Below are 27,369 nucleotides of genomic sequence, written 5' to 3'. Positions count from 1 at the left end.
CTGAGGCGATTCCCGCCGGCGGGCGTGGGGGGCGGGGCGTATGTCGCGTGACGCGCACACCTCCTCCTCCCATTGGTTGTCAGGCCGCGGCGTGCGTCAGCCGGAAGCGCGGGGTCTGTTTCCGGTGCGGCGGCGGCGGCGGCGGCGGAGGAGGAAGCAGCAGCAGCAGCAGCGTCCGGTAACGGGCTGAGGTGAGTGCGAGGCCGGGCGGGATCCATCTCCTGCGACGAGGCTGGGGCTGCTCCCCCGGGCGGCCCTGCGTGGTCCGGCGGGGCCCGGGGCATGGCCGCCCGGCTGGAGGCGGCCCCGGGGCTGGAGCGGGTCCGTTAACCAGGAGCGGAGGGGGTGAATCGCGAAGCGTAACGGCTCATGCTGAGGTGAGGAGGTCTTGGGTTTTGAGGTGTGTTTGAGGGGAGGTTGAGCGATTCGGAAACCCTTTGCGCTCCAGCCTTTACCTCCGTACCAAGGGGAGGGGAAATGCCGGCGCTGGTCATCGGTTACCGTAAACCGGGAGGGCTGGCCTAGCTTCGGGGGAATGTTCGAGACTGAGCGTCGGCCTGCAGAGAAGCAGAACTGGAACGTATCACTAAATTAGCTCTTCTAGACTAGGTCGGCCTTTATGAGAAAAAAAAACCTCACCTTTTTGTCCGAGTAGCCTTTTTTGTTTTCTATTTCCATAATAACTGAGTTACACATGGGAAACAAAGACTAAACGTACTTAAATTTGCAATGTCATGCCTGTTCTCTCTGCTGACCCCGATGCACAGAGGGGAACAAAAGCTTGTATCACAAAGAAATAAGCTTGCTGTTAAAATTGGACCGTTTGCCCTTTTTTTTTTTCCTAAAAATGAATTGCCAGCTATGCAGCCAACAGAGCATCACCAAATCACGGAAGAAACTCGTGAACAGTATTTCAATGTATTAAGAGCGGTGTTATGCTTCCACTGCCTTGTTTTTCCATCTGGCAGGAGTATGACTTATTTTTTGGTCTGGAATCTTGACATGAAGTGGCTGCAGAGACAGAAAAACAGCCTGGCGTGTTCCCTCCAGCTACGCTCTCTAGCTAATGGGTAAATCCAAAACTTCTGGCTGAAGATTTAGTATCTAGAAAGCTATGTCAGAGAGAGTAGCTGAATTGTCTTTTTGAACGGCTTTAATGGGTTACCTTACTCATATTGTCTCAATTTCAGATTCAAACTACGTTTGAAGTAGCTGAAACTACTCTTGGAAGTGGTCAGCTGGAAATTGATACCAAGTTGTTCCACAGGGCCTGGGGCTAAAATCTTTAGGATAGCTTAAAAAAAAAAAAAGAAACTGAACCCAAAACGAAGTGTACACATCTGCCTCTTCATTCTCCATCCTGGAAAGCTTTTGTTTTGCTTCTTAACGTAAGAATTCACATGTCAGCAGCCTTGAATCCTGCGAAGGGCAGAGCTGTGCTGTGCAGCAGAGTGTATCTAATGTATTGCTCATCAGCACTGAGAGGGACGTCTCTAATCCTACTTAACTGCTTCCTCTCCCCGTTGTACCTTTCCACCCCCACGCTGTGGTTTTCTGCTTTTTTCATCGCAGGCTTCAGGCTGCCGTTTTTGAAGACTTCTTCCTGCTTTTGGGAGAGAGGGAAGGATTCATTTTCTAATAGTTTGGCCAATTGTATGGGATTGGTGTGGGATCAAGCGCTTCCAAAATCTGTGCAGAAGGAAGGAAGTAACCCATATTCTCCTTTTCTCAAATCCTAACTGGGATTCTCTTCCCCCCTCCCACCAACCTGCCCTTTGCTGGTAGCAAGCCATTAGATGCACTAGAGTCCTGCCATTTAATTTCACCTTGAATAAAAGGGGAACTAGAAAAAGCCTCTGTTGTAATACAGTAAGAACTGGGCTAATATCTGCAGCTCATTGTTTTTGTGTGGTTTAAACAAAAGCTTTTATTTTCTGAATTTGTTTTTCTAAGTTTGAGCTGTTGGAGTGATGAATTAATAGCAAACTCTATACCTTTTTCTGTTAAAATGTCAAGAATGTTCCCTTTGTTGAGGACTTCATAACATGGGAACACAGCATTTTTGAGACTTTGACAGTTAATCTATAATTAAAAGAGTCTTTTATATTTGAATATCAGCTACAATCTTTACTCCTTATTTAAGACTGTTTTCTTAGCTCATGGCATACAAACACTGTCATCCTAAATTGTTGCTTTTTTCCCTCACCAGCTTTGTCACAGAACAAGAGGGAGCCATGGTGTGCATTCCTTGTATTGTCATTCCGGTTCTCCTCTGGGTCTACAAGAAATTCCTTGAACCGTATATCTATCCCGTGATCGCACCTTTTGTGAAGCGTGTGTGGCCCAAGAAAGCTGTGCAAGAAAAAACAGCCACAAAACAAGGTCAAGGAGGCAGCGCTGGAAATCCATGGGCACCTTCAGCCACGAAAAGAGATCAGGAGGATGAGTCTGGAATTTATAAAGTAAGATTAATGCATTTAGCTAACTAGGGAAACTCCAGATAAAGCACCCATAAATAGTTGGATGTTTTTTAAGACATTTTTGTGGATATTCTCTTATGAGAGGGAGTTACCGGTACTGAGCCAGATAGAAATAGTTGCTTCAAGACGGCTTCTGGTAGATCTTGGAAGGATATGAATTGCCCCTGTTTTCTGAATTAGTTAATTTTTATTTTTTTTTTATGACTGACTATTCTTTCAGAGAAGGAATAAGTCAAATAATTGGTACGTCACACCAGATACATGAAGCAGAATTAAAAAAACCCCACTCTTCAGCCAGCTCTGCCACTTATGATGGGGGGAAATGTTTAGTGTGTGTAAATTGTGCATTTATTATTTATCTCTTCTAACAAAACGCAAAGATTTGTGTGTGTTCTCTCTGCGCTCATTCCCCTCCCCCCGGCCCCAAAGCAGTAGTTATCTGTAAATCTAAAGAGGCACCACCACGGTTCCCCGCTGTGCATTTCTTCACAGATCTTCACTGGCCTTGCTTCTAAAAGCTGTTTTCATCAGCTACTGTTACTGTTCTGGGTGTGAAGTCCTTTTTTGACATCCCATTAATGATGCTATCTTGTATTTGCAGTTTGAAAGCAATGGCGTTGCAAATGGAATTGCTGCAAAGAGATCCACAGAAGTTTCTGACAAGAAAATGGATTAAAGGAATTTATTCATAAGGATTTTTTATTCCTTTGTGTCCAATATGAACTGGTGATAATTCTCTCACTTTGAGACTTTTTTCTTTGCACATTTTAGCGGAATAAAAATCCTTATCACTTACATGAGAGTCTCTCTTGCCACTAAAATGGCAGCTAGCCCATTTCTTAATTTAAAATGTTTGAAAGCTGAAGTTCTTCATTTTCCTCACTGGAACTACTTTTCATCTGTTTGGTGTGATTAGAATTTAGGTTAAATAATTTAGGAATAAATCTAGCTTTGGAAGATAAATGTTATCTTAACATTTTAGTTTTACTAACTGCTAGTGCAATACTTAAGGCTTTCACCTTAAAAACTATAGCTGTTCTTGAACTTGCTAAAGAAGTATGAATTACATTGTGGCAATATAAGCATCATGGTTAAATTATGAAGTGTTTAGATTTTTCATGTCAAATCTGTAAATGAGCTAAAGGAGTTACGTGACATGCAAAATTTACTTAGGCCACTAAAAGGAGAAAGCCTTGATTTGATACTTCCATTAATCATTTTTCTTGAAACATTGTGCCTTTCTTTCCTGAAGAGGAGGAGCAGGGGCATGATGCAAGAGAATTGTTGCTTTGTATTCTGTGGCAGTTTGAAATGGTGCAGTTCTCTCTTAAAAAAAAAAAAAAATCCAACTAAAATCTCTTAACATGCTTGTAGAATTTGAATTAGAATAAACCAGGATTTTCTTTAAATATAAGTTGCTTCGTACAATTGTTCTTAGGCTTCTGAGCTATAGGTATCTAAAGTGGTAACAAAATCTTTGAAAACCTGTAGACGGGCCCCAGGCAGAAGGAGGTCATAAAACTACTGACTTCATGATAAAGTGAACTCTGAGCAAGTCCAGCGTTGGAAGTCTGTCCTGGGAAGACACATTCTGGTACTGACTTGCATCCCAACATCGCAGTGCAATTGTGAAATGTTTTAGCTGTCCATGTGCTTAGTAAGGAACAGAAGGGATAATTCCTGCTTTGTCCTCTCTGCTAAATCAAATGAATCAAACCAAAACCATTTCAGCAATTTTGGACTGATATTTAGGATTTATTGTTTTCCCAAAAGTCCTACCTAAGGCATGCCTAAAAAGGCCTATCTTTTTATATATGCAGTCCTTGAACTGTCACTGATGTACAGGCTGTTCTTGCGACCATGTTTTCTCTACCAGATAATTAATTATTCGGCTTGATGCCCGCCAAACGCCTCTGGTGAGGTGTATTGTTTCCTACCACTACCTGGTTTTGTCAGATCTTGTGTGAATCGATCTGCAATGTTCACAGCTGGGTGTCGGGCCCTTGCTGCTACAACCATTACTTCTGTAATGAGCTGAATCACAGAAAACTCCTTGTAAGACGTTGCCTAATACTGTTTGCTCTCCCTTAATGAGCTAGACTATTAGGAAGTGAATTCGGTATTGCTCTTTAATCAGCTTTTGCATCACTCTTGGAACATTATTCTCCATCTGATCAGTGCATCACAGATACAGCTCTCTTCCAGACGGGTGAAGTACCTACCCTTTGTGATACTCAAACCTGGTTTTATTATTCTGAGCATGCATGCATGGTGTAATTCACAAAATAAAAGATAACAATACTAACTGTGCACTCCTATAACTTCTCACAGGTACTGTTGTGTGGATCGTGTAGCAGAAAAGACAGGGGTGGGAAACAGGAGTGTGTGTTCTTACACTGTAAGCACTGCTGGAAAGATTGTCCCTTCCGCTGTGCTTCCTGTCCCAGGGCAGGTAACCTCAGCCACTGTTTTCAGATGTCACGCATCTCAGAAACAGGACGAAGTTTTGGAGTAATACATTCACCTCTGACAGCTGTGAACACGACAAAAAGTAGAACAAGGGCTGTACTGGGACTCCTTTAATTTGTAAATGTATGCAGTCAATTTACAAAGTGTACATAATTAATTATTTTGCGATATTTAGGACATTATTATACAAGGAAGCAGTAACATGGAAAATAAACTGTATAGTGAATTAGGCTGCAGGCTCAGCTGGGCTTCTAGCTGCGTGCCAGCACCCTATTTAAACACCAGGCCTACTGAAAAGACTGCAAAAAGCCAAACAGGCAGATAATGCAAGTAAAATGACACCGTTTGAGCTTTCTGGTATGGTGTTTCAGTACTTTCATTAGCTGCAGTTAAACAGTAATGTGACTAATCTTCATCACAAAACTTTCGTGAATGAGGCTCTTCACCAGAAGTGCCTCATTCAGGAGGTTTGTGTTGCAAATTTTTCCAAGAACAGGTCAGTAATCCTACTGTGAATAGTTCCGCAAAGAGTAAGTCAAAAAACAGGTGAAGGAAATGAACTGCCTGAGCCTGGGCAGGGGTGCCGGAGATCATCTGCTGGGATGCAAAGAAGTGCACAAAGCCTTGTTTAAGAAAAATAAGCAGACAGAAATTAAGGAAATTCTCACATGAGAGAGCAATATATATGAATTTAATTGAACTGAGAAAATTTCCGTATGTTTGTTACTCACTAAAAGCAAGACTTACAAAAGGGCATAGGCACCTAACGATGGCAGGTGGACATCTACCAGAGTTTTATCAGACCAACAGCAGCTTCATTTACACTGAAGACATTTAGAAAATTGCAGAGGAGGCATCTTAAGGGACCAAAGTACTTCTGCAAATCTAGTCCTAAGATCTTCAGTATGAAGGCTGTATGGGTTTATTTAAATCTATTGAGGCAGAATCAAGAAATCAATATTTGAAAATATATTCAACTAAATTGAAAGCTTTTTTCTTTACGGGGAGGTCTAAATGTGACACACTACCTTCCGGGTGTTGGTTTGCAAGGGTAGCTGGGTGCCAAGGACTTAACTGAAACACAACTTTAAAATATTGAAATTATGTGCAAAAAATTCTTAAATAAAAGTTCAGACGGTTTTATGTTGCCAGTTATTTTGATGGGCCTGATTCTGCAAGCAAATTCTGACAGGTTAAATTGAGCATGATCAGCCTCTTAAGAGTGTCTAAACTGACAATGAATTCTGTGCAAAATGATCTTTATTCAGATGTGTTCATAGAGCACAGTTAAATTCTATCCCCAGAGCTGATCTAATGACAGTAATACAATATGCTGTTATTACCCAGATGTAGCAATCACGCTCCAGCGTTCTGGGAGCTGTTGGGCATGCTGCTAAGGGTCAGTCCTTGGAGTCATTTCTTCTTGATGTCTGTACAATGCAGAACATTATTGCTGAAAGAACAGTCTTTCAGAGGCTGCACATAAAGGAAATGAAATTTAATTTATGCTTAGATTAACTAAATCTGCCTTCAATGAGAACTATTTCTGTTTCATTAAACTGCCTAAGACATGAAAGAAGGGATTATCTTCCTTGTGCAATTTTCTAATTATTAGAACACACTCACTGAACCAAATAATATTTTGGGTTTTGCAGACTGTCGTTAGTTTTTCTTTTCAGTGAACCTGACTGCAGTAGTTTAATTGAAATGGCCTAAAAGACCACACTTGCTACAGTGATTCTTTTCCCTTAGAAATGTTTTTAGATCATCGCTGTATCTTTCTCTCATTGTTGTGTTTGAAACAAATTATTTGAAATGTTGTGAATAGATGTATTTTTATGTAGATAGATGCAGCAATACCTGTGATTTGTGTGAGGATTGTTTCTCAACCCCTTTTTTGTGCGCACAGGCCTACCTCTTTATTATAGACACTTCAGCTGCTGCCCGTGCACTGTTTTTATTGCCGCCCGTGCACTGTTTTTATTGCCGCCGCGGTCTGATCAAACGCTGTAGGAACATGAGGCCAAACCCTACGCCAAAAGATTTTTGTGTTTACGTGGCAACGTATATGAAGTGGTTACACCCCACCTTTGCACTTGTGCTGCCTGCCGGCTTGCGCAGCTGGGTTATGGGTATGTCTAAGAGCCGGGCTGCGTATTTAGTGTCACGCAGTGTGATAATGGGATTAGGCTCAGGATTTATTGGGAAGGATTTACCTTTCGAAGGAACTAGCGGTCGCTGATAGAAGCAGCTACCGATAGCACAAAAAACACCTCAGAGATGGAGACGGGAAGGTTACCAGAGGTAGAAATAATGATGTAAAGAGACGCGAGGGCAGGACGGTGCCTGGGAAACCGCCCCCCCGCCTTTTCCCGCCCTCTGGCTCTTGGTCGCGCTTGCTCGCGTTACCTCACGTCCCACCGCCTGAAAACACGGGCCGCCGCGGAGAGGAGGCCGCGGCAATCAGCCCGCGCCCCCGGCGGCTCACCGGGAGAAGCCCCTCGCCGCAGGCCGGGCTCACCCAGAGGGTGCCCGCCGGCCCGTCGAAGCCCCTTGGTTGCCCTCAGAGTCCACCGGCCGCGCCTCCCCCCGCCGGACTCCACCTCCCGGCGTGCCCCGCGGCACCGGCCCTTGCGCATGCGCGGCGGCGGCGGCGACGGCGACGTGGAAGGCCGGAGGCGGGTGCGCGCCGGCGCCGGGCCGTTGGGCAGCGCTCCCTGAGGGAGCGGGCAGGGCCGCGCCGGGCCGCCCCGCGGCTGCCGGGACCCGCGGGAGTCGTCTCCGGTTGGCGTGCGGGCCGCGCTCCTCGGCCGCCTCCTGCGTTGCGGTGCGAGCGGACGGGCGCCGCTGACGGGGTAAGCGGGGCCTCGGCCGGTGCCTCCGGGCCCGCCCCGTCGCAGGGCTCTGGTGGGGCGGCTGAAGGCAGCGGCCGGTGGCGGGCGGACCGCAGCGGCTCTGCCCCGTCGCCCTTCAGCGCTGGCTGCGACAGCGCAGGGACCTGCCGCACGCCCCTAAACGTCCCGGCTGTCCCCCTTGTCGCGACGCCCGCCGTCACCCGGCCTCGTATCGCGATAGAGCGCTGCTTTCGTGCTGTAACTCGCCGCTGTCGCTGCGGAGAGTTGCCGGGGCCGCCGGCTCTGCCGGGTGTCCGCTCCCGGGGTGCCGGCCCCCGCTGTGTGACACTCCCCCCAGCCCCCGGTCTTCGCCCTCCAGGGACCCTTCCCGGGCACGGGGTTGGGTCTGCTCCGCGTTTATACGCGGTCAGAACCAGAATGAGAGAGGTTCATACCCGTCTTTCTTGTTTTGTGCTCATAATGGCATTTATTATTAATGAAAAGACTCCAAAATTGGCTTGTTTTCCATTCTGCTTTTGTGGACCAGAGGGTTTTTATAGTGCTCAGTGACTGCTTCTGCAGTGTAACGGGTCTGCTCAGTCTCACTCTGCTTCCTGGTCACTCTTGCCAGTTGTTTCTCATACTTCTGAAGGATAATATTTAATAAGAGTGGGTAATATTTTGCTTTAAAAGAGAATTTGTGTCTTACATTAATTGACATCAGGTTTTGTCTTGTATGCATTCACACAAAGCGTTGTTTATCTCTTTTTTTTAATCTTTTGTGTTGAGTGTAGTGAGTTTGTAATCTGATTTCTTTCATTACGTGTGCCGAGGGATAACATGCTGGGCTGCAGTTACAATCATCGGAGGTATTTGTAGAAGTGTGTTAATATTTCCTGCACTGAGCGCTTTTGGAGTGCAGGGGAGTGGAAAGAAGCTCCCGGGGCTTGGGTCCGGTTTCCTAACGCAGGCCTCTGGGTTGTGTAATCCCATGTTTTGTCAATTCCCAAGTAAAAACCGTTGAAGTTGCTCTGGTTGGGGTGACTTAAAAATCGTCCTTGCTCGTTAGGTTGCCAGGAGCTCAGGCAGGCCTCCTTCCACTCTCTCCCTGGGCTGTTTCCTCTTTTCACGTTGTTGCGACATCGGGAGAAGCCCGTTGGACCCTGCTCTGCGCTCTCACCTGGCTGAAGCAACCATCAGCTTCTTCTCTTCCAGTCCTCTGCTGATGCTTTACTACCACAGCATCGACTGCTTACTATTGTGTGGTAAATTCGGTAGAAAAGTATAGCAAATTAATACTTAGATGTCTCTGGTGATTCCAGTGATGTTATCAGATGAATAGGAAGATCCCAGGATGTTTTTAACATGCTGATGACTGACAGAGGATACTAAAAGTAAGAAATCCTCTTTGGTGGCTAGTGAACTGTTGTAAAAATGGATGGTTAAACATGAAAACGACATTTCTTAAAAGTATATTCTCTAGAGCTGATAGCATATTGCACCTTATAGTAATTGCACAGTTTGGCAAGTATAATTTCATCTGCAGTAGACCCTGGAGATAGGCAGTGTGTAGTATAATACAGAATTAGGTATACATCCAAAACAGATTTGGCTTTCTGTACAACACGCATTTTTTATGCTGTAGATAGATTTCTGGATGTGGGAAACACATTTAAAGCAGAGACAAATATCTCTGCTGTAAAATATGCATAATGCCCAATTGTGGGAAGAGTACAAATGCCAGAATAATTGTATAATCTTTGAAATACAGCAAAATATACCAGTACTAAAAAAAATGGAGACCTTTTAATGAACACCTAAGCGTCTTTCTGAAGCTCATAAGGTAGTTAAATTTTTCTTTTTGAAACATCACTTTGGCCACTAGACAAGTTTTATTTATGTCTGAGAGTGAAATAGGGAGAAAATCTTAAATACGTGTAAACAGTGACCTTAACAACCCTTCCATAAAGAGATAACTATACCAAGCTAGTAACTACTTAAATTATTAAATCGTACTAGGTTTAGCATGACTTGTCATATCCAGCTGCCCATTTTAATTATGGTAGTAACTGAATACATTACTATAAATTGATTTTTATGTAGGTATACTGAGTATAAAAAAAAAAAGGACAAATTTAATCAATAGTCATAAACCATTTTCATATTGAACAAAATTTCCAACACTGTAATCCATCGGAGTTTATCAGTTTGTGTAAAATTGTGCTTTTGAAAACCATTGCTGTATTTGTGGTAATAGAAGTCTCTTTTTGGTCACTGAAAGAAGATATGGTGAAACCAGTAATGCTGGTACTGATATGCAGTATATTCTTAAACTGAAGTCAGGTCTCAGTATGGGTTCTACATATTCTTGGTGAGTCTTTTATTAAGCTCCCTATTCCATTGATATTCTTGTTTAAAGTTCAATTTGTTCTTATTTTATAGTTCCAGTACAGCTGTCCTGCGAGCAGCAGGAATCTCTGGTGAGGGCAAACAAAACCTTTAAAGAAATACCTGCCCACTGCAAAGAGCAGAATTAGTATTTGTATTTTCACTTCTTCATACTTTTGAAAAATATGTTGTATACCTGTAGTAGTTATTTAACAGGTGGAGAAAAGTTGAGCCTTTTACAGAGAAGTATAAGGTGTTTTTGACCCAGCCTTCCTCCTTTCTAATGGTGTTTTGATAATCAGATTAAAGAAATTATTTCTGCATGTATTCCAGAAAACACTTGCTGTGTTTGAGTTCTGACTTTTACTTGGGACGTAGGAGTGTAAGAGTAAGGATAGAGGTAATTTTTCATGTTAATTACTCTACCACTACTTCTTCCCTCTATGATGGGATGTATTTCTAAAGTTGATGCTGTCATTCTACTCTCAAATTGGTAGGCTTGATGCAGTAATTATTTAATAAAATTTTATGACTGGAAATACGTAGGAGGTTAGAAAAACGATCTCTATAATTTTCTTAATTCCTGACAAATTTTAGGGGCTTTGAACCATCAGGAAGATTTGGCCACAAGAATCATGTTTTAGTGTGGGAGTGTAGCTAGCATCATTAAAAATGGACAAAATTAAGGAGTCCCTAACAGGTCTCGAGGAATTTTGTATTAATGAACTAGAGACATGTTTTATTGCATGTGTGTAAATTGGCAAAGTAGTACTTAAATGCTATAAATGCTTATTTACCTATAAAAGTGAAATGAAACCTCTCTGAAGTAACACCAACTTCTTTGCAGAAAGGTGTTTGTGGGATTCACATTCTGTCAGCAAAAGGTCCTTCAAGAGGTTTAATATGTACCTGCTTCTTGCCTCTGACTAAACGTTGTGACTGAGGGGAGAGGGGACAAATACGCCTAACATAAATTAGTCATGTCACTTAATGGGTTTATTCCCCCACTTAATGGGTATGTGCTAATGTGAAGGCCGATACATTGTGGATGGAAATATGACAGTTTTGGGGTTTAGGTCTTCAAAACAGGATTAGCATTTGCCAGAAGCATGTATTTGCTTATTGGTGTCCAGTGCTGTAATGTAACATTTTCATATTTTTTAGAGCGCTGTGTATCAGGTGTTTTTGTTGGGAGGCAAAAGCTTGGAAAAGTAAGAAGAAATGGTGTTTTTATGTCAAGCTTGTTTGGATCTTGTGTAACTTCAGAGAAAGGCAGTTTGAGAAAGGTGTTGTTTTTTGTTGTTTTTTTTTTTCCCCTATGAGTCAGTAGTTCCAGTTCAGAACAAGGCTGTGAATGTGACCAGTGAAGGTGACTAGTGGTTCATCTGAAATAAGCTATTTTGAGATTAATAAACAGGTATCGCCTTAGTGATCAAAATAAGTAGATTTGTTCACAACAGTAACCTGTTGGTTAGTGAATATATGTTATTATAAAGAATGAAAGAAAATGTGTTTTAGGTTCCTGAGATGGCAGTGAGAAAATACACAAGCCATACATCTTAGTCTCACTTATAGAATTTAGGTTTTCGTTTTTCTCTTGCCTCAGTTTCAGAACACTTTATAAAAATCAGCAAACTGTGGGATTACTGTACAGCGAACTGGCAGAGACAAAGGTGATTTATAGCATCTCTTGTTGAGCGGTTCGGTCAACGACCACAATGTCTGGGCTCACTCGCGTCTGTTTTCTTCTGCTTGAAATATGCTACCTAACCCAGAAGGTCTTGAAAAATCCCTTCTTCGGTGTGAGCAGAACAACTGTCCTGTAGGTGGGATGTGAAGTAAGCAGATTGTGCTCTTCAGAATTAGGCTTTTATTGACAACTGACTCCCACGTAACATGCATGCGGAAAAGGAACTGGAGCAGAAAACACAGTATCGTCACTCGTTTTTTCAACTGCTGTTTGCCTTCCTTGTGAGAGGCCTTCTTTGCCTGCAGTAAATCTATCAAGATTCATCACTACAGGCAAGACTCTTTAGGCTTCAGTGGAACCCGTAAGGACCATACTGATGTCACTGCAGTGCTGCTTTGTTCAGGCTCTTGCCACAGAAGAGGAGGGCACTAGGACAAGTTACTGGCCAGGAGGGCAAAAAAAGATGCTTTGTTCATCCAGCAGAGAAAACAGTGGACAAGTCAGATAATTTATGTTAAGAGCTACCTAAAGACATTAAGATGGGGTTTTCTTTATTTTTCATACACTGAAGCATTGTGTGGACCACTTTGTAGTTGTGTTGCGTTTCTTACTGTGGTCCAAAAGTACATCTGTCCTAAGGTATTGAGGTTTAAGGAAACATACTTTGCTACCTGGTGAATGGTTAGTGTTGCTGTGCTGCTGCAAAAATACATTAGAGGACTGTAGATACAGTGGAGAGTTTCATGACCCCAGAGAGTACCCATCAAACTTGGTAGAGTCTGAAAAATGATGGGTAGAGGAGAAATAGAGAATGACCAACAGCTAGGCGGCTATGAAAGGTGGTATTTGCCCCCCATGTTCCAAAGATAGACCCCTTTACAGTCAAGCAGGTTCTCTAAGAGCTCATCTATTGTGTTTTTCACAAAACAGCTTGCCTGTCTCACCCTACTGTGCACAGAATCTTTTTGTTTTGTGCTTATATGTGTCTGAACACTTTCACTGTGGAAAAGTAAGAGTTGTGGGTAAAGGGAATTGGAGAAGGGAGGGGTTGCCAAATATGCAGTAGAAAAGAGGAGGAAAATTACGAATCGGTGAAAAGTAAAATGAGCAGAAATGGTCTTTCCTGCGTAACTCATTAACTTAAAACCAGTAGGAAATGTTTTTAATTTGTATTCGTGAAGGATGCATTTATTATGTTCTGAAATTTGCCACTTGGTTGTAAGGGGCTGGTGTATAAGAGGATGTGAATTCTTAGTAGTGGTGATTGCCAGGCATTAAGTTATAGCTTAAATATTTTGACTTGTTAACATGCTTTAAAAACAAAGATTGTTTCAGTTCATTTCTCTGATTAAAAATGGCAAAAATTCCTAAATTCTGAGGATTATAAAGATTTTTTTTTTTCCCTAAAGATCCCTTTTACAGGCTTGAATTCTTATTGCCATATATTTCTGCATCATTAGTTTTGTTTTCAAAATTTTACCAGTTTAATTGGTATAACCAGAATTCTTATGCTGTGGTACTTCATTTTGGAGTATGTGTGAAGTCTAAAGAATGATTTCTTGGTATGAGTGAAACATTTGTATAACTGCTTTTTATCTTTGAAAATGAGAGAAATGAGCGACCTACATTTCTTTTTTTTTCTTTTTTTTTTTTTTCTCAGTCTCACTAACAGCACCAAGACTTCCCCAGAACAATTCCCCAAGCAGAGCAGCTGAATAAAAGCTTAATATGCTGGGAAAGCTGCAAAGCCATCCTTATTAAGGCTTTTCAAATATATAAGTGCATGCTTTGGAAAGCTAACTTACCTCTGGCTTGAATTACAAGTTAGCTTCTTTTCTGGAAGGGGACAGAAAGCAACTAGACGGTATGTAGATGAAAGAAAGTTTAGCTGCTGAAATCAAAGCTTTTTGATTTTTACAGCATTAGTGTTCATTTCTACGCTTACCTGTTAGCCCTCTTCTGATACCTTTGGGTATGTGTGGTACCCAATTCCCTTTCCTTTTGGAAAATTGTTCTGTATAGATACCATAGGTATTTCTAGCAACAATTAAATCAGTACAAAGATTCTGATTTATAGATGTTTTGGGGAACCAGGTGACATTGTTTAAGCATATGTTTTTAGTTGGAACATTTCTTCCATGTCTGAAAGTGCTACGTGGTTTACTGATAGAGAGAAATAACATCTCTTACATCATGAAGATTTTGCAGTCTTTGGGATGCGATAAGCCGAGGTGCAGAGGGGTGAGGATTAAGGCAGTACATGCTGGCACTTGCTTAGATCAGCTGGGACTCATTTGATCTGCTGTCTTTGGCTCGACTGCCTCCCTTTCAGTGGGCCTAGAGATGTTTTGAGATATTTTGTGTGTTACATGGAAAATAGGAATATTTTAATAGGAATGAAATCTTGTATTTGGGAACAAGCTAGGACTTACTGAGACTGTGTCAGAAATAGGCTAGTAAGTTGCAAAAGCTGATTTGCTGGGAGCAGAAAGTTGAAGATTTAATAAAGGTGGCAAAAGAAGCAGGGCTTCTGGTTTACTGCAGCTTTCCCTGCTCTAATAAAGCAGCATGAAATGCATTAAACAAGTATTTCCCATGAACAAACTTCAGGGCTGTGCAGCTGCTTTAGACCACCAACTGATCCTGCATATGAATATGCATCTACAAGGGGTAACTTAGGTTTTTTTTAGTCTGTTCTTTTTCTGTGGATGCGGTATCTGTTCGTAAATTGTGTGTGATACTTAGTCCACAAAGCATTTGATCCTTAGGTATAAATATTATTGTGATATGAATGAGTAGACAGAATTCAAATGTACTGTGTGGATAGTAACATTCAAATATTGTAGCTGAATAATACCTACTGTTAATATGTCCTCTGTTGCGTGGAGAAATATATATATATTTTGCAGTAGTCTTATAACTGTGTGGGAGGTTTTATGTTAGGATTTTGTGGGACGTTTTAATGTCTCACAGGAGAAAGATGGTGTAAAACATACAGTTCTTGGATGCAAATAGGAATCAGCCAAAAACCTCAGTGCGGCAGGTTTGCTAATACTCGAATAAACAGCATTACATCTCATACTGGCTGCTTTGCTTGAAAGGGAAACAGTGTCCATTTGTTTTAGCTCATAAAGCAGCGAACTATAAAGGTAATGAAAGTGCTGTTATATGTGAAAATGAATTTTTTTTAGGTTTTCAAATGTATAACAGCACCACTTCTTAATTTATTTTCATATGGTTTTGTTAAAGACTTAACCCAGCCTAGAGACCAGATCTCAGATGGCATAGTAAAATTGTCTGCATGACTCTCTCAAATTCTTACACTTTAAAATACTCATTTAAAAAATAAAAAAAAACCCATATATAATCTATATTATTCAAGTTGTCTGCAGATTCAGCCAGACAGTCATAGCAAGGGTAGTTTTGAAAGGGGGAGCTGGCTATACTGGACGGATTAACAAAATGTCAGCATTGGCAATTAAGTTGTGAGACCAGTAGGAGATTTAATACTTAATGGAACTATAATTACTTGTCTACAATTATTTAAATAGAAAGCTTAGAGAGCGTGACAAGTTTTTTCCAAGTTCAACAATACACACAGTACTTTGAGTTATACTTATGAGCTCAGACACAGCATGCATGTATTGCTGAATTGCTTTTCACTTGAAGAGGGAAAATTATATTCTTGTAAACATTGTTAATAATTAACATTAAAATCTTTTAGAAGGGACGGTGAACTCGGGGTTTATATCTACCCGTGGCTGTTTGAGATTGGAATGAGTCCTGATGTGCAAAACAAAGTCCCTTGTGTTTGCTCTGAAATGTCTGCATCTGCATCATGGAGCCAAGTTCTGTGACTAAACAGATGTTGGGTTTAATAGAGCATGACAATTGTAAACCAGCCTATGATTCTTTGGGGTTTTCCCAGCTTATTTAGAAAGAAAAAGTTGTTGGTAGAGGCAATAATACCATATTAAACTAAATGACTTGCTAAAAAATTGTGTCTCTATTTTCTTGAGCAAATAATTAGATTAATTGCTATTCAAGAGAAGACTTTTTAATGAACCATGCTTTGATTTAGTGTATTTCAAGAAAAAACTTTTTAGATTTCATTTAATTTACTGCTGGGGTTAGGACTGACTTTTCTGGATTGACAGGGGAATTTCCTATTTGGTGTTTCTTGTGGCTATCCCACTTCAGCATGTGAGGAGGCAAAATCTATTTAACCTTTTGTTCAGAAGTGACTTTGGGATCCCCTGGAGCAGCCTCTGGGCAGCAGGGGCTGTTGGGAAAGTCAAGTTTAGGGAAAACCATAGATAAGTGAGGATTAGGTACTATTTAAAAAATACTGTGGTAACTGTGTTCCAAATATTGACCCACTTTTTATGTTGTCTGAAGACTTGACCCTCTGCTGCCTTAACCAGCATACAGTGTTAGAGGCACAGCAGTAGTGCCTTTTAATCAAAAGCAATTTGCAAATTTAAGTGGTTACATGTTTTTGAGTGATCTTTTCAGCTAAAGGCAGCTGTTTCTGAAAGAAACATGTCTGCTATTTAATAGCATGTTTGAAAATGATTTAAGGTGGTGTCTGGAATTTAATATTATTTAATAGCATCTGTCTTGGAAATGTGTTGGAGATCATGGATAGCATGTGACCGTCTAAATTAAAGCATTGGGGTTAATGTGTTACTGTTGTTAGAATGCCAGGAAATTAAATGTAGAAATTTTTTTAATTTTTAATTATTTTTAGACATTTGTCCTGTAGGATATTCATGAACTCCAAAGGAAAGACTTGTTTCCTCCTGATGGTTGAAGTTTCTCAGAAATGTCTTGCTTATTTAAAGCTGGGCCTATGGCTGTTTAGGTTGTAGGAGCTGAAGGTGCTCAAGCTGCATCATAAAGTCATTGCAGAGCACTTCAGCAAGTTTTGAGATAACATAAGTTCCTGATGGAAGGAGCTAGCTTTGTTACACCCATTGTATCTTGTTTCTAAGTATGGTCATTTACAATAAGTATCAGTTGAACTTGCTGAGATTTTTGCTTTAGAGGAGTATAGTGAATATAATATTCTTAGGAGAAAAAAAAACCTCCTGGTGTATAACAGAGAGAAAAATCTGCATGATTATTTGATTGCTCTAAGATTTGTTGGCTCACAAATCAGTAGAAGGCAAAGCTTGCAAAGTCCACATCTCTACTAACTAGCTCTACAAGTATTTAGAGGTCAAGCTAGCAATTGATTCCTTTGACAGATCTCAACGGCTTGATGTTTATTCCATTTAGAGGAAAAAAAACATCTGCTAGTGCCTTATTTTTCTGTCACTTTGAGGTAGCACTGTGGAATAAAAACTGTTGTCTGCCGTTTGGAAGGTGCCAATCCCTCACAAGGGATTCTAGCCAGCAACTCGCCCTGTTGCTCGAGAGTATGGCTTTGGCCACAGAAGTGGGCATGTTCTTGGGCAACGTGAATTTGACTCTGACTCTGAGAATAGACAAGAAATATTTTGCTAAAACTTGGCTTTAAAGCACTGTTTATTTTGGAGGATTTGTTTTAATGGAATGTAATCTACTGAACTACTGCAGGAAATCTGAAAAGTACGCAGGCTCTTTTCAAGAACTAGCTTGAAACCTGTTTTCCATCGCTCTCACATTGCTGGGGAAATGGGTTAAATGGGGGCTTTGGGAGCTGCAGCAAGCTATGAGAATAGCTTGTGAAATAGAAAATAGAGTGGAGTTACCTAGGGAGGATGGGCTAAGGATTTAGGGCATGGTCAGAGTGCTGGCATGGGGAACTGAAGAGTTATAGGAGGTTAAGGTGTAGGAATTTGAAGGCAGAGCTCCAGCTACCTCTTGTTTCTCTTCTCCCTTGGGTGTTCATCTTGGATCAAGTGAGCTGCTTCTTACGTGAGCTGGAAGGCATGAGCAGAGGACAGGAACTTGGGGCAGACACAGACTTGAACTGTCCGTACTCCAAGAAATAAAGGTTTAAATATGTGACCTTTAAGTAATTTAAAGGTGCAGGGAAAGGACTTCAGTAGAATATGGGTCCAGGGCCAAGAGCATTGCTGTTGGCTTCTGCAGTAGTTGGGTATGTGCAAACCAGGGGCTACAGAGCTGAGATATGTACAAGCTGAACCTTGATTCTTCTACCTCAAAGTGAAGATCCAGTTTTCTCATATATTATGCAAACCAGTTTCTCCTCTACTTTATTCTCTAGCTTTAGTATTCATTGGCTTTATTTCAAAGGTAGCATACATTGAGTCTTGGGCTTTTTTCTTTGAAGCAGCAAAATTTGTATTCAAGTAAGATGCATTCATTCTGTTCTGTGAGTAAATATTCAACCAGAGTTCTGGAAATCCTCTTAAACTAATTACATTTTATAATCCTGTAATGCTTCTCCACAGAATTCCCTGGCACAAACTTCTGTTTTCACTCCTAGGCCACTTTTCAATTCCTCTTCCTGCAGGTAGTCCCCATGACAAAAATGGCTCCTGCAAATACTGTAGACAGTGTCTTCAGAGCTTTTTGCTAAATGAGACCTCTGTGAGATTACAAGGTTATTGTACCTCTCCCTTTTGGTCAGGTATAAAAGGAGGTGGCAGAAACCAAGCTGCCTCATGAAAATAAGAGTTCTATGGGTTGGCAGAGCTCCAGTGGTGGAGTTGTTACAAGAGCAGATATACTGCGTCAGTGTAAAGTTTCATCTTGCTGTGTTCTGTCCTCTAGAGCAGCAAATAGTGATGGTGGAGTGCTAGAATGGAGGGAAGGAGTGTGGAGTGGTATCTTCCCAGCCCATAGTGTGCCCTGCAAACAAAATTTAGGAAATAATAAACACTTTCTTCATTTTTGTAGGATCTCACCTTCTAAAGACCTCTGTATTACCTAATAGTATCCTATATTCTACTGTCTGACTGTGCTGGCATTTTGTTGTTTCTGAAATCTTTGGGCACTGTGCATTTACTCTAAATCTTGAATGTAAGTTCTGCAGGTAGCCTCCATGATGGCTTCAAACACTGCAGCTTTTCGTTGCATTTCTTTATTTCTTTTTAGCAAGCTTTCCCCACTTCTGTACTGTTCTTTAGTAATATTAACTGCTACTAGAATGGTCTTTTCTGGAAATAACTGCTGCTGCAAAGATGATGAGTCTTAAGAGAATCAGTACTGGTGTGATTCTTGAAACAGAGTCTGTATCTTTGTCGAGACCAAGGGAAGAGTTGGCGATTGGTAGTAGCTTACATTTTCTAATACAGCTGTCCCTGTTCTTATAGCTTATGCCAGCTCAGGAGTGAGTATTTAGGTTATGCAGTAATACAGGGCACAGCACTTTTATCTTCATGGGGATGTTTTTTTTTAATATAAACTTTTAACGCTGTTAGTCACAGTTTTTTCTCTCAGATGATGGAAGATTATTGAAGCTGATGTCCTGGAAAGATGTAAGATGCTTAGGAGCATCCCTGGCACATAGTAGCATCATGGTGGGATTTCCTTTAATTAAATGTTTATAAAGGTGAGAAGTGCTGATAAGCAGCATGGAGAATTGAAATCTCGTACTTGAAATGTGGGAAGAATAACACAGCTACTAATGAAAAGAGGTTTTGGAGTGCATCTCTACCTACTTCTGCGGTGTTACTTCAGAAAACAGTTGTGTTTCTGATGTGTTAATTTTTTGGCTTTTCCACCCTTGAAGTAGTTGGCTGGAACCAACCACATTATTTTACAGAGATCAAGGAGATTCATGTGTGGTCAGTAGTACCTTTCCTCACTTGATTCAGGTTCTGTGCAGCTGTGATAACAGCTGTGTGTATGCTGCCAAGGTGGGAGCTTTCAAGGTGTCGATTGTTGATGGCGTGCAGGAATTAGCTGCGTGATGGACTCCTTTTCTTGACAACAGGCGTCATTTTCTATCGATGCATATTCAGTTGGAAAATGTCTTTTTGAATAGCTTGTCAACTTGACACCTCTGTTTAAATTGTGAACTCCTGCAGTTTTCCTCACTCGTAGCAGCCTTGATACTGATACAGCTGTGGCACTGTTCTTGCCAAGTGTAATTTATGAAAATCCAAGTGAGATGATGACTGAAGTATATAGCACAGTAACTTTGAATTTCTCTGTTGAAGATGTTATTGTCCTAAGTATGTTTGAAAGAAAATATTTTTAATGTCTTCCTATGCGCCTGTTTTCTAATTTTCAATAATTGTTCAAGGTAGTGAACTAAAGCTTTACTGATGGCTAATTTAGGGCCTGTATATTTCTTATTTGTACAAAAGACTTTAAATGTTTCTCTCTTCTTTTTTTTTTTTTCCTTGAAGAAATGAAAATTTAGAAAGGGATTTGCCAAATAAAGAAGATGGGAGCAAACAGCAGCAGCATCAGTGAGCTTCCAGAAAATGAGTACTTAAAAAAATTATCAGGAGCAGAGCCCATCTCCGAGAATGACCCGTTTTGGAATCAGCTGCTGTCCTTTAGGTTTACCACTCCAACAAACAGGTAAGAGGGTGCTTGTTGAAGAACTAAACTTTGATAATATATTTATAGAAGTGACAAGTCTGAAAACAAATGAGAGGTTATGTTAATTATTACTGTTTTAGGTAGCAGAGGAATAAATAAATAAATAGAAAAAATAAATTTGGACGCTCTTTCTACCACCTCTTCCATTCCTGTGGGTCTCTTTCTTCTTCATAAAAGCTGTAATGGCTATTCATTCTCCTGGTAGCTGGGAAAGATCAGAAGCAGGGTGGTAAAGTGTTGGGGGAGAGCTTTTATTTTTTTTCTTTCAGTTGCTCTTTTGGTTGTTCTTTTCTGGTTGTTTTGGGATGCTTTTTTCTTTGAGAAAGTTTCTGGTATCTCTGGAGTTGCTGAAGACCCCAGTGTGTGATGTTTCTTCTCAACTTAGAGTGAATTGTACATCTTCCATGAATTAATTGTAGGTTAGCTGTTGAGTTTCTTAGTCTCTATGGCTTTTCCCCCTCCCCTTTTATATTTTAAAAAGAAGCTTGGCACGTTGTCTCCATAAAAATATTTTCTAAATATCTAAAATTAAAGTTTTGCGTGTCTTTTCACTCTAGCAATTGGTGTAGATAGAAACAGAATTAATACTTTTGAGATGATCCATAGCACATCTCCAGAAATATAGAACGTAAGTCCTTGTGACTTCTGTTAACCTAAGTCCATTGCTAAATTCATTGGCCTGTGTGTTGATTATCAGTCTTACAAGAGCAATCTGTATTACTTAATACTTCTAACTATTACTTAACTGTTCTTACAGTTGACAATGTGACCTGATACTTTTCTGTCAGGTGAATGTCTTTATTTACCTTCTTTATTATTAGCAGTATTTCTTTGCAAAGGGCATAGCTTTTTCATAAAGGGTCATAACAAACTACATTTGAACACTTGTGTAACACATTGAAATTGGCCACAATGTGTTACTGCTAAAATTGGGAACACTTTTAATCTTTAATAAATTGGAAATGTGTTTGAGAGCTATTCTTCCAATTTTATTTTATTTTTTTTGTTAAAACAGAGCTCCTGGCAAAATGAGTGGTGGTCAAAGGCATTTTTCTTTCAGAAGGTGAAAAACTAGTGCAGATTTATGACTACCCTGAGCTCCCAAACCTTGAATATAAATTACCAATTGAATGAAGAATGGAATACAATTTCTAGTGGCATACAGTTTACATGTTACATGACTTACCTCTGTGCTGCCTTGTGCACAGTAGCTTCTGAAAGTCAAGAGATGTGTTTATTTTCATAACAATTAGGAGCAGATCTGGTAGATAATATGTGTCTCATACTATAGTGCCTGTGAGTGAGTCAAAGTTCAGGCAACTGGGTGGGAAATGGTTAATATATACCACTGGGAGGCATTTACTAGGCTATTTTTGTAAAGAGTGAGGAGGGGGAAGGATTTTGACTTCTCAGTGGAGAGAATTGTTAGAGGGTAACAAGAAGACAGTGTTGTGAAGGGTTGTGAAGCTCATAAAGGGTGTTGCATAATTGTCACTGGGTGAGAGAACAGTTGTTTTTTCTTTTAAGATCCTCTAAGAGGCAAGAACTGCTTACAGCCACCTGTGACTAATGAGCTGGACAATATTCTGAGAAGTCATGTCCCAAAAGCAGGGTTGTTTACCTGGTGTGCAATACACCAGTATACACAGAGAGCAGAGGTATTTATTCCATGCCTGCGCAGAGTGAGGTGCTAGGTGGTAATTCCACAAAGCCAGCACGCTGCACCAAAGAACTTCAGTGGGTTTATACGCTTCAGACTACACAAACATACATTTACTGTAATGACCGTTGGGTTGTTGCTTGTTGCTTTGCCCCGTATTGGTTAACAATGTGCGTCGTCTTTGTTTAAAGTTACAGTGTCTTTTAATTCTTTAAATCAAATTCAAAGGGTGAGGGGGGGCACATCTTCTTGGTCTTAAACTGAGTCAGTGGTCGCAGTCTTCCTCTCCTCCCCCCTTCCCTACCCTTATCTTCCCCCAATTACCGCTTGTTTTTGCCGACTTAATGCATCTCAGACAATCATCCAGCCTTTGGCTCCTTTTGGGGCAGGATGTTCCTCTCTTAACTAATATTTTAGCTCCTCTTCAAAGGTGTGCTCCTTAGCAAGGTCTGCATTATTTGTGCAAAGTTGGAGTAACTCACTCCCTTATCTCTTGGTTCCTTCTTTTGACTGCAACAGTCTTCAGTCAATAACTGACCCTGTCATTGTTCTGAGTTCAGAATAAGCAGAGTAGAAAAAGAGACATCAATATAATACTGCATTATCTGTGGTTTGGGATTTTTTTTTTTTAGGGGAGAAATAGTTATATGTAAACCCCCAGCAATTTCTTTTAATTGTTCTACTTCGCCTCCCTCCCCCACCAAAGTGAAGGAGTCATTCACAGGTTGTTTTGCAGCTTTATTGTGCCTATTTTGTGGAGTCAGATCCAGTGCAGAGTAAATTCGCTTAAAAAAAAAAAACAAAACAAAAAAACAGCCAAACAAACAAAAAAACCAACCAAGAAACATAATTTAAAAAGCAAGCAAAGAAAAAACTGATCCAGAAGCAGGTTGAAAGTTTAATTAGCTGAACACCAGATGGTGCTCTTGCCTGGCAACTAGAAGAGAATTATTTTTAGAGGCATCTTCTGTGCAGCTTAATAACTGGAAGGAAACAGAAATTTTCCATTAAGTTGCATCTACCTGAGAGAACCGTTTGACAAATGATGTCAGATGATGTTGGCTGCACAGCACTCTCAGCCATTGTCTAAATCAGATAACCTTGCCTGCAGGAACAGAACAATAGGGGTCAATGTTCATTTCTGAGATTGAAAGCTTGCGAAATATCAAGTTAACTCTGTTTTGTTTTAATGAGGCTTGAGTGTAGGTCATACTTTTGACAGGAGCAAGATGCTAATTTGTGACTGGTATGGAAAGGAGCCAGTTTTCACCTGTCAAACAAGACACAGTTTAAGGTTTTCTTCTCTTTTCAGGTTGCACTTTTTCCAATTGTCTGTTGCAAAATTAGTGACTGTTTACAAGTGTTACTGGGAGCCATAAAAGTTGTGTGTTGTTTTCCTGGAGGTAACTGTTGATACTCAAGAGTAAAAGATCTATCCTACTTCCTCACATTTTTTTCAAAGATGTGACTGAAATGATCCCCAGGGAGAAGAGGGCTGTATTCTCTGAATGCTGCTTTGGACATATGTCTGTTCTACATATGCCAGTGCTATAGGGAGAAAGGAGGAGAAAAAACATGAAAAGAGGAGGTGGTAGGAAATGACGTGGTAGTAGGAAAAACAAGCAAGCAACCAACAATAGAAAACCCAACCAAAACCCAGCAACGTGTGGGAGGTGGTGTGGCTGGGGTAAATTGTCTTCTTTCAGTGATAGATGCCTGACAGATTCACCGTGTTGTCAGGAAACCTTGCCCTGTAGGAAGACAAAGGGTACTTTTGATACATTTAAGGGAAATTTGAATTTGTGTGTATAAGGAAAGCTTGTGAGGTTTTTAACACTTTTCCATGTATGCTTTTTCTCTTGTGAGGAATGTGTGAATAATGCTTTGCTTTACAGAAGCTGTTCTGAATTAGTCCAGGTACTGCTGATCACAGCTGCCAGAGGAAGATCTTTCAGGCTGCCAAACAGAGTTGGATCTTCCGAGGACCAGTAGTCTTTTAATCCTCCAAACTGAAGCCCAGGGCCTTGGCTTGAGAGTTGGTGAATTACTGGCTTTCTACTCTGAGAAAGATGAAGTCGTGATGCTATATCTGCTCTTTTAATATCACTGCTTTCTTTGCTCTTCTTTTCTGTCTTAATTTTCTTACACTTTGCTTTTCTCAGCACTTTGTACTCTTTTCTTTCTTTGTCATTGTTCTGCTTCTGTTCCTGTCTGGTTGATCTCTTCTTCCATTCATCTGTTTCTCATTTTCCTGGTTCTCTCTCTTGCCTTCCATCCTCACCTATACCCAATTGTATATGTTAATCTCTCTTCCAGTGGTTTTCTGTATAGGTCTTCAGCATTGCTCATTTACTCAGCCGTGTCTCCTTTGCTGGGTTTATTTTTTCAGTCCAGTTAACTTTTTCATCTGTTTCTCTGAAGAGCACAAGGTAGTTTATAGGGGGAAATAAAGTTTGTCTAGAACCAGTGCTACTGACTGCAAAGTTGCTGTGTCTCTGTTACCAATACTGATGCAAGATGCTCTTGCCCTTTCACTATCCCTTCCAGTGTTTATTCAGGTCTGCTGTGAGTTTAATCAGGAACTAATCTGTCTGAAAAACAACACAGCAAAAAAAAGTGTTTGTCTTTGCAGCCAAGTTAATTCCCTAGAGTGATTCGTAGCGTGGCACCACAAAACAATTCTGGCACAATGAGGGATTGATTTTTGGGGCACAGCAGACTGTTGGGCTGAAAGGTGGTCTTGCTTAAACCTCGTGTGCCATCCAAAAATGAATGTGAAAGTGCGTGGTCAAAGCAGAGCTGGCAGCTGGGAGTCTTAACATTCTGCTTTTCTGGGCTGTTAGTTCTTCCTCTTATAATGTTGATTTCTTAATAGTTAAGCAAGTATTAAGAGGGAATATTAAGTGAGAGTAATTCTGGTCAGTGCATTCACAAACTGTGATTATGAATCAACCTTTAGTAATCAGAAATAAGCTGATGGTGAATCCCTACTCACTGCTTGTGAACCACCCCTGGCGTGAGCAGTAGTAACTGCCAGAGCAAGTCTTGGGTATTGGGTATTGGAGGTACAGCGACTAGGGCCTTACACAGTTAAGAAGTGGTAGGAGGTAAGTGATATATGCACAAGTGATAGTAAAAGGAAAAGCTACCAGCAATAGTTTAGGCTGCCTTGTGCTTTTCTCTGTAAAAGGTATACTGTGATCTCCTTTTCTGTAAAGCAGGTCACAGATGCTAAGCAGGTAAAATCCCCTTGGACTACAGAAGTGTCTGCTGAGAAACTTCTGGTTTCAGCCATTAGGAGGTACTCACTGGTCTAAATTCTCACTCCTGCACGTTCATTTTTTTCTTCATGGATCCTTATTTGTTGCACAGAATGGACTCATGGGAGCTGAATTAAAGTTGGATAAACCCTCTTAAATCTGCCACTTCCTATGTTTCAAGTGGCTGACTTATCAATCTGAACAGTGTTTGGATATTGTAAAAATAAAATACAGCTTTTCTGGATGACTTTTTTAGTTATTGTTATGAGCAAGAGCTGTGATGTTTGCTTTGAAGTCTTAGCTCTTGGTTTAGGCAGGCCTTTATGTTTGTCTGGCTCTCCTACAAGTTGCTATCAAGAATGCAACCTCCTCCTTAGCGGTGGTCTTAGTTACAATTCTTTTCTGATGGAAGACTTAAAACAGAGTTAACTTATACAGAACTTGCTGAAAATCATGTGCTTAATATTTACTGTTCCACTTTGTTCCTTCCCCAGAGTTTTTAATGAGTGGCTGGTTCAAGAATACTGTACATGAGACTTTAATGGAAAGACATAAAAATGAGCAACTTTTATGTTGCCTTAATGTGGTACATTTTTAAATCGGTACAATAAATTATATGCAGCTTTTTATTCTTAGGCGTCTTTCCTCCAACTAGTCCATTAAAGTCAGCCTTCCCACAGGATGAATTTACTGAATGGGCTGATCTTCTGCTTTGTATTCAGTGGCAGAGAAAAAAGTTCTACTTAGAGGAAAAAACTGTCAGGAAAGCTGCTCCCTTGTTTTTTTTCTCCTCCTCTTTTAGAAGGGGTAGTTGTCTGCTACAGTTTGGGTCTTATTCTTACCATAATAAGGGAATGTGTCATGGTACGGACGTGTTTATAATTACAGGTTTTATGCAGAATACTTTGTCTTGCCATGTTAAAGTATTTTAACAGTAGTCACTGTCACTTTGAAACCTTTTATATTGTGACCTTTAAAATAAAAGCAGATAAAACCGCATTCTTCAAAGATGATTGCTGTCAGGAAGCAACTTTCACTGTCTTTTATTAATTATGGTTTTGCTGAAGTCTCTGGGACTGATAGTAAATGTAAAGTAAGGCGACTGAATTCAACCACTCTAAAATAACTCCACTGATTTTTTCCCCCCTCCTCCCCCACCCCCCCTCTTCTTTTTTGGAAATAATGTTTTTTTACGATATATGCCAGAATAGCTGACCGTGGCATCTGGCTTTCTGGTAGTATGAAGCCAGAAATAAAAATATGCAGTCAGTGAAAACTGCTTGGTGGGGTGTTTTTTTTGAGCAATAGACTGCTTAATTTACCATTCTTTGCTGCCTCTAGAGTGAAGCTCCTTCACTGCACTGATCATAAATAAAAGTTCTGATTCTCTCCGAAAACCCTGACCTGAGGAATACGTCTTTTCAGAGGCTTTCTTACTGAAAACCAGCTTGATGAAGAAACTTCCTGAACTATGATCAGTAGCTGCAAAGTAATTAAATCCCAGCAAAATAAGAAAACACTTGAGATAAGATCAATTATAAAATGACAGAAGAGCATTTTCAGCAAGACAAAACAGAATTTGTATTGTCTAAATACTGTTTCAGTATTATGTTTTACTTGGTCAATAGTCATTGCCTACACATATGATAGATAACACATAATTTTCACTCTTCCTTGTGAAATATAAAGAGGCAGTTTTGGCTTCTGTTAGTATTCCTGTATGAGTGCGTGTGTGTGCGTTGAATTCCCAAATAACATTTATATGATAGTACAGGTTTGAGGGATTGAACTTTTGTATCAGGAAAAGGAGGTGAACCTCTGCTATCAAAGGGACAGTATTTGAGTGTGCAAGTTTGAACATAATTTTGATTTCTTCTCTTGGCTTCCTTGTACAGAGTCCTTATTACATGACATAGAGGTGTAGTGGTTGTGCTGTCCTCTCTCCTACAGAAGGGGATTATCCTTGATTACTCTTCCCTTCTGTCTCTGATATGTGATACCTGGTGTTACACAGATCCTTCCTGTGTATAGGTGGATTTGTAGTGACAATTTTTATGCAAAATGTTCTTACTGCCTGCCATGT

At 40.6% G+C, this 27,369-nt stretch overlaps 2 protein-coding genes across 5 annotated transcripts in view; both read left to right on the top strand.

Moving 5' to 3' along the window:
• The first annotated feature begins 106 nt into the window (after positions 1-106).
• CZH18orf32 (chromosome Z C18orf32 homolog) lies at positions 107-4,785 on the top strand. 2 transcript variants are annotated; one of them, XM_074856013.1, is made up of 3 exons: positions 107-191; positions 2,210-2,462; positions 3,082-4,785. In XM_074856013.1, the coding sequence occupies exons 2-3, from the start codon at positions 2,235-2,237 to the stop codon at positions 3,154-3,156; spliced, it is 303 nt and encodes a 100-aa protein (XP_074712114.1). In that variant the 5' UTR covers positions 107-191; positions 2,210-2,234; the 3' UTR covers positions 3,157-4,785. The 2 variants fall into 2 exon arrangements, with proteins under 2 accessions (XP_074712114.1, XP_074712113.1); XM_074856012.1 differs by having other exon boundaries at positions 187-377.
• A 2,841-nt stretch (positions 4,786-7,626) lies between these two features.
• The window catches only part of DYM (dymeclin), a 226,699-nt gene continuing 206,956 nt past the window's right edge, over positions 7,627-27,369 (top strand). For 2 of the 3 annotated variants that reach the window (XM_074855441.1, XM_074855439.1), the window contains exons 1-2: positions 7,627-7,804; positions 20,168-20,345. In XM_074855441.1, the coding sequence (XP_074711542.1) occupies positions 20,206-20,345 (140 nt within the window). In that variant the 5' untranslated portion in view covers positions 7,627-7,804; positions 20,168-20,205. The remainder of the gene's footprint in view (positions 7,805-20,167; positions 20,346-27,369) is intronic. The other variant, XM_074855442.1, reaches the window with a different exon arrangement.

The sequence above is a fragment of the Strix uralensis genome, chromosome Z, assembly GCF_047716275.1.
Source record: "Strix uralensis isolate ZFMK-TIS-50842 chromosome Z, bStrUra1, whole genome shotgun sequence".
NCBI classification, from domain to species: domain Eukaryota; kingdom Metazoa; phylum Chordata; class Aves; order Strigiformes; family Strigidae; genus Strix; species Strix uralensis.
This window is presented reverse-complemented; position numbering and strand designations above follow the sequence as displayed.